Genomic DNA, 16,466 nt, shown 5'->3' with positions numbered 1-16,466 from the left:
GTGCTGCAAATGAGAGAGTAGTGAGGGTCACGGGGGTAGGAGAGAGGTGGCAGGACACTGGCCAGCTGCGTGACGCCGGCGGAGGTACTTTTTCCACTCTCCCCCCTCTCTCTATGTCTTGCGTGTGTGTGTGTGAGGTGGGGGGAGGGGGCAATGCATTCCACTTCTCTTGTGCCTCGCGTGCCGCCTTTTCCCCGTCCTGCCTAGAGTTCTATTGATTTCTGTTTGAGGTTTGTGTTCTCGTGCCTATTCAGGGGCGGTTCTGCAGATCGTCTCGTGTGTGGTCATGGCGTTGTGTTCTTTCCTTCGAGTGGCGTGTGGATCGGGGCGTTTCCCCTCTGCTTCCTCGTAAGCAAGTAAACAACAACAACGAAAGGGGCGTCTTTGCGGTGCGCCTGCGCAGTTGTGCTTGTTTCTGTCCTCAGTCGGCACATCCCCTTTTTTGTCTTCTCAATTCGCTGGCTCTCCTGACAGGGTGCTGCTGCTTTCTGCGCCATGCGCATTCGCTCTCTCCTTGAATGCTGCGGAAATGAGGTGAGCTTCTCCTTTCTCTGCGTCTCCCTTCCCCCCTCCTGTGATGCTGATCGCTTTCCCCTCCGTCCATGTTGGCTTCTCGGCGACCTCCAGCAGCTGATGGTTTCCTCCCCATTCCCCTTTCTTCACCTCCCCGCTGTCCCTCCTCCTCTAAGTACGACATGGCTCCCTTTCCACGCAGCACAGGGCGGTGGCAGTGGTGAGGGTGAGGTGCCCGTTAGTGTAGTAGCACCCCCCGTTTTTTTCTTTCCCCTTCTCCCGCAGGAGGCTTTATAGCACATCGTAGTCAACCTTTTCCCTCGCTGTTTTTTTTTCTTTCATCAGGATATCGCCCTCACCGTCTGCTCTTCTTCACTGTTTCCGTTCTCGATTCACCCTCACCCGCGGCCTTCCCTCCCTCCCCACTTCTTCACCGCCGTCTTCATTTTGCTGGTGGCTGCCGTCACTTTGTGTTTTAAGTTCCTGCTTTCCCTTTCGCTTTTCTTTGTTGGATGTAACTATCGAAAGAAAGAGATGTATCGCTGCGTCATGTCATTCGGCTGTCGTCAGCGCTGTGCACGCTGGTGTCGTCAGGGTTACACGCACACACACACATACACACACACACAGATAGATAGGACACTAACAGTGATATTCACAGTCATCGTTGCTTTTTCATTCCTGATGGAAGTATGGAGAAGTCTTTCGGGTCCTCTCTCCGCGTGTGTGTATGTGTGTGTGTGCATCTTTTTGGAGAGGGGAGCGGCTCTACTGGGGATGCCTTTTTTTCCTCCATTCTCGCCAACTCCCCCTCCGGTCATGAAATCTTCTCATGCTGCCTCTCTTCGCTCTGTTACTGTTCCTCACATATATGCCCTGCTGTGTCAGGCGTGCGTGCGCGCGTGTCTTCCTCCTCCTTTTTTCCCTCGTCTGTGCCGTTCCTGATCGTTTCTTTTTTTCTTTTCCCCCTTCTCTATTGCGCTTCGCTCGTGCGCCCCGCTCACATTGGGAGAAGGGGGAGGCGCCATCGTGAGAGTCTCAACTCTGTCGAGTCGCCCGCTTCTCTGACTTTCCTTCGGCAGCTCCGTTGCTGCTGCTGCTATGAAGGCCTGTGAGAGGGGAGGAACACCGGTCGCGAAGGATAATAATAATAAGGAGCTATTCTGTGAAGACGTCTGCACAGGCACCCCCTCAAGCGAGCCGGCGAACATGTGTGTGTATGTCTCTCCTGCCCCCCTTCACCCTCTATGTGGCGTCATTGGTGTGTGTGTGTGTGCTCGTTCTCGTCACGGTTTGGATTTGCCCAATTTCACATGTTCGATCTCCCGTTTTCGCCTTGCCCCGCCTCCAAATTTTTTTTTCAACATTCTTTCACATGGCTCTCTCCCTCCCTCTTCCTCTCTCTACCGCCCACCCCCATCCCTCCACTGCTGCAGTGTCCGAGGCTCTCTGCTCGCTCTCATTCCTTTCATACGGCAGCACCGCTGAAGGCGACGAACATGTTCCCAATTCGCCAGTTTTTTCTTCGTCGCGCTCTTTTTTCTCTTGCTCTGTGCGTTCCCCATGATTTTGTGTGTGGGTGCGTTGGCACATCCCCCCCTCCCTCCCTTTCTCCTCCCCCTCACTTGGCACACCTCCTCATCACAGCTGTCATTGGAGGCTGCCCTGTTAGCTGTGCTTCGCCATGCTCACGGCCCTCCTCTGAATTCCTTGTGTGTTCTCTTTTGGCTTCTCCTTACATTCAACCGTCGTCCTTTCGCCCCTCCCTCCCCCCTTTCAGCTCCCCTCTCAGACGCACACACATTCAAAGCAGGAAACGAACTACATGTATGTGTGTGGGGTGTGTGTGGGGGAAGGAGGAGAGGGAGAGGGGCGAGTGTTTGCTTGATTCGTCTGCATCGAAGAGGAAAAAAAACGAGGGAAACGGCAGCTTTCACCTACCCGATGGATGGAGGACGCGCATCTGCCTTGCCTCCTGTCCTCTGTGCCACATGTGCTTCTCTATGTGGATGCGAAGAAGAATTTCCACCGCTCATCTGATGTTTGCGCTCCTTCGCGTACGTCTTTCACCGCCACTTTTGCGTGTGCTTGTGTGCCTGTGTACGCGCTTCTCGCTTCAGCGGGCTCCGGGGTGTGCTGAGGTCGCCGGCGGGAGTGCCTCGCCCGAATTTGTCTTCGTATGACCTTTGAGGCGCTTCTTTTTGTTTTTTTTTCTCTGGTTGTTATATGCATCGACCCATCTGCGAAGGCGTACGCCGCCCACTCGAGGGCGGTCTCTCTGAAGACAAGTGCTACTGCTCACAGGATTACCTTCTTGCTGCTGCCATTGCTCGCGTCGTCGTATGGTCTCTGGTGAAGCAGCAAGCCAGCCGAACAGAAGCAGCGAAAGAGGCCGAATAGAGGGTGACGATAGTACGTATCAGGTCCCCGTCTGTCTTTGCGCGAGAGGGGGTCTTCTCGGTGTCGACCGAGTAAGAGGGCTTTTGAGGAAGTGCCCCCTTTCCCTTTTTCTTTGCCCCCCCCTCACCCTTTGTCACCTTTTTGTTTAGCTCTCCGTGTGTGTTACGCCCTGTGGCGCTCTTCTTTTGTTGGGGAGGAGAAGAGAGGAGGGGAGGCGAGTGGGTTCTCCTCGGCTGGCTAACAAACGTATCGACAACAGGTCAATGCATCCCTCCCCCCTTCCCCCCAATTTGCAATGGGGGCTGTAGAACAGAGGCGTTCCTTCCCTTTCGCCCTTCACACACACACACATTTATTTACATATGCGCATATACACGTCTGCCTCTGTCTCTTTTCCTGTGTGTGTGTGTGTCTGTGTGGGTATCTGTGTGAGTGCGTGCCTTTGAAGAGACCATCACACCACTAGCAAAACTGCCTCTGGCCGCTCTCCCTTTCTCTCTCCTTCTCCCCGGGCCGGCTCTCTTTCACAGTCTTTGCCTTTCTGCGCGCGCATCCATCGGCAGCGTTTTTGTTTTGCCTCGGCTGCTTCCCCTCACTTTTTCTCCGCTTGTCTCGTTCAGCCAGTGAACTTCCTCTCCATGCTATTTTTTCGCTGTAACATGTGGGCGTGGGGGTGCAAGGATGCGCGGGAGGTAGCGAATTCTTGCGGAATCCACCGGTGATGCCGGCGTATGGCTCCCTTCCCTTCCCTTCCCTTCCTTCCCCCGTACCCCGGTAAACAGCTGTGCACCTTTTCATCGATTTGGTTCAGATGTCGTAGATGGCTTTCCTGCCAGCCCCACGGCGGCGGGTGGCTGATGAAGAACTCGGCATGGCGAAACAGCTGCCACACCCACAGGATGCGCGGCTCTTCGAGTGCAGACGAGACAATAGGCTGCACTACGCGTCTTCTTTATTCTCCTCTTGTTTTTTTTTGTCCTCACGTGCGTCTCCGCGTGACGCCCTTCTTGAACCCTTAGATGACACAGCTGTCCCCTCCTCCTCGTTCGGTTGATGCGCCTTTACGAGTGCCCTCTTTTCTTTCGTCTCCCATACGTTTCTACTTTGAGCATCTCTTTACCCGGCAGCCCCGTACGCCTTCTCGTCGCTGGATGCGGCGTACACCCCATCCTCACCGGCTCACCATCTCCCGTCATCTCCTTCTCTCTGTCGCACCAATCTTCTGTGCGATGGGGTGCCTTGTCACGATCACACTCACTATAGTGCCCCGACCCACGTTTGCTGCTCATTTCAGCCACTTCCCCCCTTTTTGTTGTCCCTCTTTACAGTGCCGATTCCTTTCCTTTTTGCTCTCTTCTTTTGTGGGCTTGTTGGTGCGCTCTCGTTGCCTGCGTGGCCTGCCTGTCGCCCTCTCTCGCTCGCCCTCTCAAAGTACACCGCTCTGCGCCTCTGCTTGCATCTCCTTTCATCGTGGTTCGCTTCTTCCTCCTCTTCCCACCGCCTAAGCACACGCAATCACCTCTCTTTCTGTGCTCGATGCATGAAGCCGCCTCGCTCATGACGGGAGATGGGGGCGCACTCCTCAGCGCGTGGCCTCTCAGTGGACTCACTGCCTGTCCTCTCTGTGCAGGAAGGACTGGCTGCTCCTCCCCCTCCGCGGGCCCAGCCGCTTGCGTTGGTGACCATGTCACGCACCCAGCGCCACGTGTGGATGTCAGGGCTGTGTGACGCCGCTGCTGGCGACGAGGCACTGTACGACGCTGCGCCGCCGTCACCTCTGCCCGGGACGCCGCCCGCACGGCCCACGTGACGAGGCAGGCTTCCGCGTGGCTGGAGCGCATCTCAGCCGGCACTTGCTGGCCGCCGGTGCGAGTAAGCTGAGCCGCCGCGAGAGGGGTGCCGAGCTCGGGTTGCTGCAGCGCGGGAGCGCCTGTGAGGCGGTGTGCGCCGCAGTGCCGGGCAGCTCTCGCTTCGGATGCCGCTCTCGAACGGGTGAGCTGGCTGGCCGCTCTAGCGCGCCTGCCTCGTACAGCCTCTCACGACGTGGCACGGGCCTTGTGTGTGTGGGGAGGCCGAGCTGAGCGGGGCTCGAGCTCACGTTGCACAGCGGACAAAAGGGGCGCGCTGGCAACCTTCGATGGGACTCCTTCGGTGATGTGCTGAGCGCCTGTAGTGTACGCCATCCTTGTCACTTCTGTTCGGCTATAGACTGCTGTCATGCACGTGACTGCGGCGGCTGGCGCAACCGCTGGTGCTTTTCGACGGGGCAGGAGGCGTCTCCTGCGATTCTTCGTCAGTTTGGGACTGCTTCCGAGCACGCGGGTGTCTGTTTGGAGTCGTCTTGACGTGTTTCTTGCGGTTGCGACGCAGCGGCAGACGTTCTCGATTTCATCTCCGTGCCCTTCGCCGCGCTTGCCGACACCACTTCGAACTGCCATCACTGCACGAAAACGTCTCCCTCGTCGGGTGTCTAAAGCGGCGCATCTTTTTTTTTTTATTTGGTTCGCGTACCTCTTTGCACCGTAACGCGAAAATACTGAGTTTCCTTTTTGGCGTTTGTTTAGGGACGATCGAGACAGAATAGGAGAGCCGCCCGCCGTCCGTGCCGCATGCGCTCCTCCTCCTCTCTTTGTGCCCGTTAGCAGGGAGGCTGTCTCAGGCGACCCTTCCCCTTCTTCCGATCTCTTCCCGTCATCTTTTTCTTGGTGCGCACATACGTCGTCGCCGCCCCGGTGAACTCCTCTGCTCATTCGGTGTGCCGTGTCGGGCGATATCAGTGGCTTACCACGAAAGCGAGAAAAAGTGCATGGCAAACACACATGGCTCAGCGTCTTTATGCAACGCACCACATGAGCGAGTGCCACCCCCACCCCTGTCTGGTGGACGGCACGTACCTAACGTCGTTCTATGTTCTTTAACATAGGTGCTTCTCGTTTGTATTCCCCTCGACGCTTCTGCCACGACGGCCTTTCCTGAGAGGGAGAGACGGAGAGGGGGTGGGGATTACGCCTCGAAACAGAACCACTGATGTGCGCCACGCAGCGATGCCTCGCCCCACGGTCGGTGCGTCCTCGACAAGGCGGCGAGTCACATGTTGCGGCACCGATGATCCTTTGCGGAACTCCCCCGGACGCTACACCTTCTCTCTCCTCCTGTTTCTGTCTCCCTCTGTCTCTCTGGCTCACTCTCTGTGTGCGCACCGGCGGTTGCCCACGCGTGCTGCGTCGTGCTGCGTGACACGCGTGCATTGAGGCGCAGACCCGGCTGCTTCTCGCCTGAGACTCAAGTACTCTTTGCTTCTGCTGTTGATGCCGGGCCACCCAACGGGGACACCAGTGCGCGGCACCCGCTCTGCGGGCAGGCGATGCAGTGACGCCCCCGGTGCCATCGGTGGTAGGGAAGCATGATGGCTACGAGCAGCCCTCCCTTTCCTTAGACAGCGGCCTGATGCTGAGGTGTGCGCAAGGATGCGGAAACACGAGCCCGCTGTGCGCGTGAGCCGAGGCTTGGCGCCTACGCCGGCCACATGGCCTCCGGGGGACGCTTGCCTAAGCCTTGCCCATTGCCTCCTTGGGCTCGGCCGGCATGCACCTCCACTGCCTCCTGCTCGCCGCGCGACATAGGCCCTCGCCCCGCCTGCGCCCTGGAGGCGCCCCTTGAGGTCGGCCTCATCCTGGGCTGAGGCTGCGGGAGGAGCGCGGCGGGATGCCGGGGCCGGCGGCGTGTTCTTGGAGTACCCTTGACTTGGCGAGACAGCTGGAGGGTGTATGTGTGGGCGGGTGAGGCGTGGCTTGCCGTCTGCGGAGACGTCTGCGAAGGGGTTTGCTTGTGACGTGGGGTTGTGGCAGATAAGGGGTCTCTATTGCATTACCGCTGTCTGTTTGTGATCGTCGTCGTTGAGTGGTGGCAGTCATAGAGGTGCCGGCCAGCGTCTCTCTCTCTCACACACACACGTCCTGTGCATATACGATCGGCATTCAACGATTTTTTCTTTCTGTTGTGTGTGTGTGGGGGGAGGGAAGGGGACTCGGCTTGTGCTTGTGGAGGTCGTTTTCCACCCGTTCACTGTGCGCCGGCCACCTCCACTGCGGCACCGCTACGCGTTGGGTTGTTCTGATCCAAACGAAATGCTTGTGGCTGCCTTTGGGAAGCCCCGTATCGCCTCTTCGCACCTCTGTCTTCCTTGTATTCATTGCTTCCTTCCCCTGTTCGCTTGAGCTGCAGGAGTGACTGTCGACGAGGGGTTCGGCGTGTCCGTCCCTGGAGGCTGTAATTCATAGGGTCAGTCATCTGTACTTTGTATGAGGCGTCCCTTCTGTCGCCCCAGGCCGTAAAGCTCTCATCTTGCGTTGTTTGGTTTTGAGGCATTGCAGACACGGTGACACGTGCAGCTCTGCTATCGGCGCTCCTGCTGGTGTGCCTTTTTAGCGAATACGAGAGAAGGCGTGCGGATTACATCAGCTACAGCGTCCCGGACGGGTGGATCGGTAAGAGGCACCCTCACTTCTTTTTTGCTGCCTGCTCAGTGCGTGAAGTGCTGATCGGCTTCGTCCTTCGCTACAACGACGACGCATTTTTCTGTGCGCTGCCAGGCGTCTCTTTCTCCCTTGGAAGCGCTCCGCCCGCTCGCCTTTCCCCCCCTCCCCCCTCTCTCCCCCACTCTATCCATTTCTTTCGTCGTTGCGCTTCGTTGACGTTCTCTGTGCTCCCGACGCCGGACTTCATTTCGACGCTCTTCTCAATTTTCCTTTCGTTGAAAGGCGGCGGACGCTCTGAATAGCCGCGCGCTCCTCTTACGGCTGCTCCCGGGGTGCCATGTGTCTTGTCACGTGCAACAAAAGCCGCACGCATGAAAAAATAGAACGCAATGCAGTGTGATGTGGTAGGCGGCGGGGGCGTCTGCATGGCTCTCAGGCACTGGTGCGCATGGAGGCGAAGCTTTCTGACATCTGGTGCTGCTTGACGAAAGATTTTCGTGCTGCTGCTCTTCTGTCGAAAAAGGACAAAAGACGTCTCTGCGTACCGCCGCAGTGTACTGTACGGCGTGGCACGCTTGCACCTACATAGCCTGAGTGTCGGACGGTGCGGGCGCCCCTCTTTTTCTGATGACGTTGCCCCCTCTGATGCCCTCATTGCTCGTCTCTGCTTTTCCTCCCTCATTCGCTTTCACCCACCCCTTTCTCACCAAGCCATCTGCTCCCTCGTGCGCCAGAGGAGTCACTTCCTTCTCCAGCCAGAGCGCGTGGTCGTAAGACCTTCACCCAATTCGTATCATCAGCGTACGCCGTTGAACGCTGCGCGCTTTGTCTGGTTGCTTTACAGCACATCTCCGTGGACTACGGTGCGCTATCACCCATTCCTCTCTTCTACCTCTAATTGTTTCTCTTGTCTCTGTCTCATTGTTGTTCTATTCTGTCACGTTCGCGTGCCCCATACAACGCGTGCGCGGGTTCGAAAAGGATTTCGAAAGAAATATCCCCATCGACCCACACCAACACAGGGACAAACGCAAACACACACACACACACACTTTCTCTCTTTGATTCACCAAGCGGCACACGCCGACGACTGTGTTTTTTTTTTCTGCGTTCCTCATTGGCTCGTGCTTTGCGCCTGTGCGGCTGTTGGTGAGAGCTCTCTGTGGAAGGGCTGAGGTTGCGGGGGGGAGGTAACGTGTGTTCGGCCTCTTTTCTCTTTCCTCTTTCCCGCTCTATCGCTTCGTTCTTCGTTTTGTGTTCAGTGTTGGGCTTCGTTCCTGGCAGATCTGTCACGAAGACAGCAGCAGCAGCAGCAGCAGCAGCAACGCTAACAGTGACAGTGAGGAAGGGGGCCTCATACGAAGCCAAGGGGCTTCCGTGACAGGCCCTCATCGCAGTGGGGACACTGTGCATCGTTCTTGTGTAAGTGTGTGTGTGTGCTCTCTTTTTTTCGCGTTTTTTTTTGTTCTTCGTTTGAAGGTCTCTCAATAGCGCATCCCCCAACTGATTGCCGTCTCCTCCAAGCACCTGCTCAACGTTTTGTGCGTCGACGAACCCGCACATGTGCATTCCACTCTCCTCCGCAGCTCCGCAAACGTCAGTCTGTAAAGAGGCATTGGCCCTTCGCCTTTTGGTGTGCACCTGTGCGTATTTCTGTTCGCTTCTTTTTTTATTTTTTCTCTCTCTCTCGTCGTTACACGTTCATGAGCTTCTTCTCGCTGCTGTTTGGCAACGATGTGAAGATCGTGAAGGACAGGAACCCGCGAGCGCGCCCTGGTAGGGCAGGAAAGGCCGCCGTACGCCCTCGCGTGGGCGGCGATGATGTGCACCGCAAAGAGCTGCTGAAGACGCCTATCGGGTTGGTGCCGATCATGAGCCTGCGGCGCTTCAGGGGCCCGAAGAGGTCACGGTTGCACACTGTAGCTATTCCCGCGAACCGGGATCGGCTATCCCTCTGGAGTCTGCTGCTCTGCCAGCCGGAGGTGTACGACCCGCGCGTGGAGGCAGCCCCTGTGCCGCACCTGCTCGATGTGAACAAGCCTCCCGTGGTGCGGGAGCGCGCCGAGCAGGCAGGTGGGCAGCAGCCGGAGCATCTGGTGGGTGGCATGCGCAGAGGCGGCGATCTGGTGCGGAAGAACCCCTTCTCGGGAGCCTCTAGCGGAATGGGGCGCTTTCCCGGCACTTCACCGCGCGAAGACGTGGAAGGGCACAGCGACGATGCCGAGGACGAGGTGATGCTGAGCTCCGTGCAGAATCCCAGCAGCGATGCGGACGAGTTCGCTGAGACCGATGCAGAGAGTCAGAGCGGCGAGTCGGAGGCCGCGGAGGCTCTCCTCCATCCGCGCGCTTTTCAAGTCTTTGACACGCGGCGCTGCTGGGCGCGCTCGCTGACAGCGCTGCCGTGCTGGACCGCGGTCACCATCCTCAGTAGCACCTCACCACCTCCTTGCGGCAGCGTCGCTTCTGCGGTCGATGGTACGGAAGGGGGCGCCGTCTCGTCGCGTGGATCGGTCGCCTCCACGGAGCGGCGGCTCATTTCACGGAAGGAGCTGGCAAAGAGGCGCCTGCAGATGCGTCAGCAATTAAAGGATGCGGCGAAACGGGCCCGTGAGTACAAGAGGGCGTGGGAGGCGCTTGTTGCAGCGGCAGGTCCGCACGCGAATTGTGGTAAGGAGGGCGAACCCGCAAAGCAAGCGAACTGGCGCTGCGCAGAGGATGGCAGCTTGCAGAGTACCGAGACCAGCGATGCATCCTCTACGTCTGCTGTGATAATTTCGTCTCTCACGAATGAGGCCCTCGCGTCTTTGCGCGAAGACGTGCAGCCGTTGAAATACGAACTACCCGCGCCCTTTAGCGCTAGACTGGGCCACTATACACCACTGCCCAAGAACGGAAGGGGCGGCACGGGGGCCGCGGTTGCGGCGCTGGCAGGGGAGAACGAGGGCGCAGAGAGTTGCTGCAGCTTCTCTAGCGATGGCAGCAGTCAGGTCGTGCTTGACGACGAGCTGGTGAATGTGGAGACGGAGCTTCCCGTTATTTACGGGTCCTTCCTGAGATGTCGCGACTCGGCTTTAAAGGCCAATGCCGTCGGCGGAGGAGCAACGCCATCTCGTCAGCACCGAAAGCTGCCGGTCGCGTCTTGTGGAAGCCAGCGCATCCCGGCTGGGAAGTACGCACTCGGCTCTCGCGCGTATGTGGAGCGCGTGCTGTTTGCGCAGCGCCGCCAACAGGAGTGCGCGCTCTTCGCTCTCCTCACAGAGGCGCATCGCCAGGCACGCGCGGTGCACCTCCGTCTCGCGCAGCTCTACTATTACTATGTTATCCCCATTTTGGCGCAGTACAGCACGGAAGAGGAAGTCAGAGGGCTTGAGCGGTCACTGCTGCAGTGCGGCTCTGGCGCACTGCGGGTGTTTCACACGGAGTTTTGCATGACGACTGTTCGCCCTGCATGCGCGCTGCAGATGAGCGCTGCCGGCGGTGTTCCGGAATCCGTTGCCTGCCGCTGCCAAGTGCAGCCGGTCGACTACCAGCTGGCCGAGTACCGCTTCGAGAAAGCGTGGCGAGAGCTGTTTCTGGAGGTCAAGACGTACCTAGGCATGCAAGCCCGCGATGAGGCAGCCTGCTCGAATGTGCCTGCCCTTTTGGAGCTGAAGGACGGTGCGGCTCCCTCGAACGGGACTACGTCGATTGGGCACGGGTCTGTGTGCGTCGCGGCGACGGTGCTCCACTCAATGGAATTGTTTGAGCGTCAGCGTCACACTCACAGCGCTGCGCGGGACGCGGAGGAGTGGCTGGCGTGGTACTACTACTACTTCCTCCCTCATGTGCAGCGCGCCTCCTCCGCCGAGGAGCGCACGGCGATTCAGCGGAGTTTGCTCCCCCCACCGCCGCCGTCGTCAACGCCAGAATGCGAAACGGAGACCAACGACGATGGCGGTGAATCACACGTCCGCGCCACCGATCCGAAGTCGCCGCAGCCTCACCCTCTGGAGAATGAGTACCTTCCGTTGAGCTGGACGCGCGCATGCGACACGGCAGAGAGGGAGAAGGTGCTGGGCTACCGCCGCGACCTGAAAATGAGGGTAATCGAAAGCGCCCTCACCGCTCGAGCAGCGGAAGTGGGTGGCAGCGCTGCCGAGTCGGCTGTGGGCCGCACCAGCACGATCAGCAATGCAAAGCCAACTTCTGCCACGATTGCCATCAGTGTTGCAGCATCCCGCAAGATGGCTGGTGCCGACGCGACGGCTGCGTCATCCGAGCTCTCTGCACTGAGGCACGTGCCGTACAGTGGCGATGCACTCAGCAGCGCACACGAGGCGGCGGCAATACAAATGCTCGCGACCAACGTAGAGGCGGATTTGGAGGAGGAAAGCCTACGGAAGCCTCCATCACAGCTACTGGATAATGCCGCGATCAGCGGGCAGAACTATGGTGCCGCCGAGGCGGGGGCTGCGGATTCAGAGGAGACGGAGGAAGAGTACGATGCCGTCTCGATGGGCGCGCACCAAACGGTGAACGCGGGCTGCTTTGGACTTTCATTTTTCTCCGTGTTTGATTAGACAAAGGTGAGGCGTCCAACGGAGACGACGCAGGAAAGGGCATGAGGAAGACAGAGAGGGGGTGTCCGCTCCTTATCGCATCCGAGTGCCGTGGGCGATGCGCCATAGCAAACGTCTGTGTGTGTGTGTGCCCGTTGGCTCACCCTCTCCCCCTTCCTCGTTGAACTTGCCTCTGGCATGACACCCTCCTCATCGACTTGTGGGACCTCTCGGCCCCTTATTTCGTTTTTTTCAGGTTGCGTGCGCTTTTTTTTTGGGTTTTGTGTTGCCGTTTTTCTGCGCCATACTTGCGCACAGGAAGTGCGCTTTGCAACGAAGACGCGACCCTCTCGCGCTCTCTGCCCTTCTCCCTTCTCATTCGCTCGACCGCTGCTTTTGTTTGTGCCCGGTCGCAACTGGGCTTCCCTATCGCGGCGGCGTCGTCTCCCCCCCTCCCCCCTCCCCCTCCTCCTTGGCGTGCGCGGAGCGAAGAAGGAAAGGGGGTGGAGGCAAACACTGGTCAGTGCGTGCATGTGCGCTCGTCCTGCAGGCACTCGCACTCTCTTGTGGTTTCAAGTACCTGTTCGCACGCGCTTCTCCCTCCCTCCCTCTGTGTGCCTGTGTGTGAGTGTGTGTGTGTGTGGGGTGCATCTTCTTTCACTGCTTCTCTCCCTCGACCTCCTTTGTTGGGGGGGGCTCTACCGTGTGTGCACTGAGCCCCGCCTTGTCGTATAGGCGCCCCCACGTCCAATGTGCCTTTCCTCGTTTCTTTTTTATTTTTGTGTTGCTTCTCTGGCGCTGCCCCTTCGAATAGAGCCCAGACACTTACCCACGCACGCATGAACGTGAGCGCCAAATGAGGTGTGGCAGTGACGGGGGAAGGACGGGGGAGGGGGGCCGACGTTTCGAGCACAGGACTGCAACTGGAAGCCTCTCGTGCGTTCGGCCGCCCCCTCTCTTTCCTCAGGCGGATCTGCCATTTATTTCCTTCGCCTGGTGCCTCGGCTTTCCGTGATGTCAGGCTGCGCCCACCCTCTCCTGTGCTTCAGTGCGTACATGGCGTTTGTGCACGAGAGACCGCGCTTCTTAAGCGGCGCGTCTACGCCAGCGTCCTTTTTTTTGTGCGTCTCTGCCCTCAGTCGGCCCACCGTTTGGTTGACGAAACGGCATTGTAAAGACACAACGAAAAGAAATCTTTTACATCAAAACAAATCGACCACACAAATACACACACACCAAAAAAGAAAAAAAACGTCACGAAGTCGCTCCTGTTGGGTATCGCTCTCTCTTACGTTTCTTCGGCTCCCCTCTGCGAAGACTCACGCGGCGGCCATACATAATGCTGTGACCTGTTCTTTTTTTCTTTCGACATGAATATTTTGATGCTGCTGTAGCTCGCTCATGACGGGAGATGGGGGCGCACTCCTCAGCGCGTGGCCTCTCAGTGGACTCACTGCCTGTCCTCTCTGTGCAGGAAGGACTGGCTGCTCCTCCCCCTCCGCGGGCCCAGCCGCTTGCGTTGGTGACCATGTCACGCACCCAGCGCCACGTGTGGATGTCAGGGCTGTGTGACGCCGCTGCTGGCGACGAGGCACTGTACGACGCTGCGCCGCCGTCACCTCTGCCCGGGACGCCGCCCGCACGGCCCACGTGACGAGGCAGGCTTCCGCGTGGCTGGAGCGCATCTCAGCCGGCACTTGCTGGCCGCCGGTGCGAGTAAGCTGAGCCGCCGCGAGAGGGGTGCCGAGCTCGGGTCGCTGCAGCGCGGGAGCGCCTGTGAGGCGGTGTGCGCCGCAGTGCCGGGCAGCTCTCGCTTCGGATGCCGCTCTCGAACGGGTGAGCTGGCTGGCCGCTCTAGCGCGCCTGCCTCGTACAGCCTCTCACGACGTGGCACGGGCCTTGTGTGTGTGGGGAGGCCGAGCTGAGCGGGGCTCGAGCTCACGTTGCACAGCGGACAAAAGGGAGACCCTGCGGTTATGGAGGAATGATGTGTGCGCCGTCCCAAGAAACACTTCACACTCACGGAAGAGCAGGCGGTGCGGCGCGAACAATGAGGGGATCCCAAACGTCCTCTTCCACTACGCTGGTGCGCATTCGGGGGAGAGGTGTCGCAGTCGAAAGCTCTCTTGCGCGCGCTCGTCTGCCTGTCTGTGTGTTTGTGTAAGCGGAGTTGTCGATGATGTGTATCGTTGCCCATTGTGCCTTCGATGTGCTGTCTCCTAACGTTTTGTTTGGTGTTTTTTTTTATTAACTTCGGCACCATCCACAACAAAAAAAAACAGCTTCCCTTGTCTTCATGTTGCCGTTCAGAAACGATAGCGCGCGTCACGCTGAGCGTGTATACCCCCCCCGAGCTGCTCAATTCGCTCTCTGCGCCTCGGGTTGGTACTGTTGGCTCCGACAGCAAACTGTCAACCGCAGGGGATGCCCTCTCTTCCCCCCTCCCCCTGACCTCCGCTTTCCATAGCACGTCAAGGGAAGCGGTCTATTCCACACGTAGACGCCCGCGAGGTCTCTGTTCGCCATATCTTTTTTCACCGCACCTCAGCGATAGTAACGGTTCTTTGATTTCTCGCCTTTGGTGGAGCGCATTGGCCCGTCGTGCGTGTCGACCGCCCTCCCCTTCCCTTCCCGCACACAAACAAACGGAACGTACGCAGTGAGACGAAAAGCAAACGTTTGAGTGGCGCGAACGTACGAGGACAAGAAAGCGGGCACTTGATGGGCTGTGAGGGTGTGACTCCCAGAGGACGAAGCGCTTACGGAGGGGAGTTGGTTCGTGGTGTTACGTTGTACGAGCTTCTGCATCTCTTTTGTTTTTCCCTGACGATGGCGTTGCTGCGTTGCTGCGTAGGCAGTGTACCTCTGAGGGCTGAGTAGGGAACAAACGGTCGGCTCTCGGCAGGCGCGTGGTGACGTCCACCTTTCGCGGCAGCGCACGCACAGAAAAGGCGAAAGAACAGAAGTAAAAGGGGACTGGCCACTCAGCACGATGGACTGAGAGGATGTCGAGCATGGGCGCAGTCATGTGTACCTGCGTATGAAGAGAGACACATGTACCGCGGCTTCGCTTTCTCGTTCTCGACGTCCATCGATGAGCCGATGGCCACTGCTCTAAAAGCACTTGTCGCTGTTTCACTTTCCCCTTCCCCCCCTCTCTCTCCTCCTCTGTAAGTTTGTGTTTGGTTTCAGTGTTTGATTCTCGTGTGTGCGCATATCTTTTTTGTTTTCTCTTTTTTTTTTGCGCCCATGTGTGTGCGTGTGTGTACGTGTGCGATGTCGTGCGGCACTTGAACGCTGATGAACTGTTTCATTGTCACCGCATTGAACGACCTCCTTTCTGTTGTGCGGCGGCGGTGGACATGCCCCAGACACACGCATACGCACACACACACATCTGTATATATACACACACATAAATATATATATACATATATGTATATATGTATATAGAGATGTGTGTATATACACATGCACATGTGCATTTTCTTGTGTTCGACCGGCGCGCTCTCTGTTGTTGCTCTCGTCTGTCATCTATTTGGTTTGCCCTGTCGCGCTTCTTTGCCTTCTCCTTTTCTATTTTTCAGTGCGCGGGTCTTCGCCCTCCCTACTCCTTCACGTTCGTCACTCTCTTCGCTCAGTCCCCATCCGCATGTCTCTCTTCGTGCTCACACTTGATTTTGACCGTGGAGTGCTTGCGTCTCCTCTTTCAAATTTCCTCTCTCGCGCTCTGTCTCTCGTTTCCACCTTTTTTTTTCTATCTGTGCTCCGGACGTCGAAGTAGCCCCCACCATGGAAGCTGCTGGGCTCTGTGTCGCACGTCTCGCACCACCGTTGCGCGGGTGCTTGGGTGATGTGGGCGCCCCCTCCTCCCAAGTTGAAGAGGCGGATGCATGCACACGGGCGAGCTTTACTCGTGCACCCGTGGCATGGGGCTCCGTTGGTGCTGCTGCGCATCTTTGTGCGTGCTCACCATGCATACACCTTCCCCCTCCCCGCGTGGTTATGGGATGCCTCTCATCTCGTTCGCATCCGCTGCCTGCCTGGCCGCACTTGGGCGCGATGTGGGAGCGGCCATCGTAGCCGCTGCGAAGCGAAACTCGCACGCCTCACTGGTAGCGACCAGACGAGGGGCCCCTCCTCTTTTTTTCGTCCTGTCCCCCTCCCCCCGGCGGCGGTGGTGACTGGGTAGAAAAAGACGCCGCAAACCGCCGCTGTGAGGGGGTACCCTACACGGATACGTCTCGTCGTCGTCTTGAGCCGGCATCTCAAAATAGAGCAGCCGGCACGCGCCACATCGTAGGCTCTGCCGCTGATCTTGTCTTCCGCTTTAGGCCGCCTTCTGTGGGCCCTCTTCAATGTCTCATCTCTCGCTCCGTCTGCGTCTCGCTCATTATTTCCTGAGGTCTCTTGCTCACGCCTGACACCGAGGTGCCCACCCGCCGCCTTCTGTCCGTGCGGGCGCGACCTCAGCGCACAACGTTTCCAACATCCGACACGCACACCATCGCGGAGCGACACCTTCTTCATCTACGCG

General features: G+C 58.2%; 1 protein-coding gene across 1 annotated transcript; it reads left to right on the top strand.

Moving 5' to 3' along the window:
- Positions 1-9,094: 9,094 nt before the first annotated feature.
- Positions 9,095-11,950, top strand: LSCM1_01398 (uncharacterized protein; the record flags this gene model as incomplete). Its single annotated transcript, XM_067319014.1, has 1 exon — positions 9,095-11,950. One exon carries the CDS (start codon positions 9,095-9,097, stop codon positions 11,948-11,950), a length of 2,856 nt encoding a protein of 951 aa, XP_067176293.1.
- Between the last annotated feature and the right edge of the window lie 4,516 nt (positions 11,951-16,466).

This window comes from Leishmania martiniquensis, chromosome 31 (assembly GCF_017916325.1).
Source record: "Leishmania martiniquensis isolate LSCM1 chromosome 31, whole genome shotgun sequence".
NCBI classification, from domain to species: Eukaryota; Euglenozoa; class Kinetoplastea; order Trypanosomatida; family Trypanosomatidae; genus Leishmania; species Leishmania martiniquensis.
This window is presented reverse-complemented; position numbering and strand designations above follow the sequence as displayed.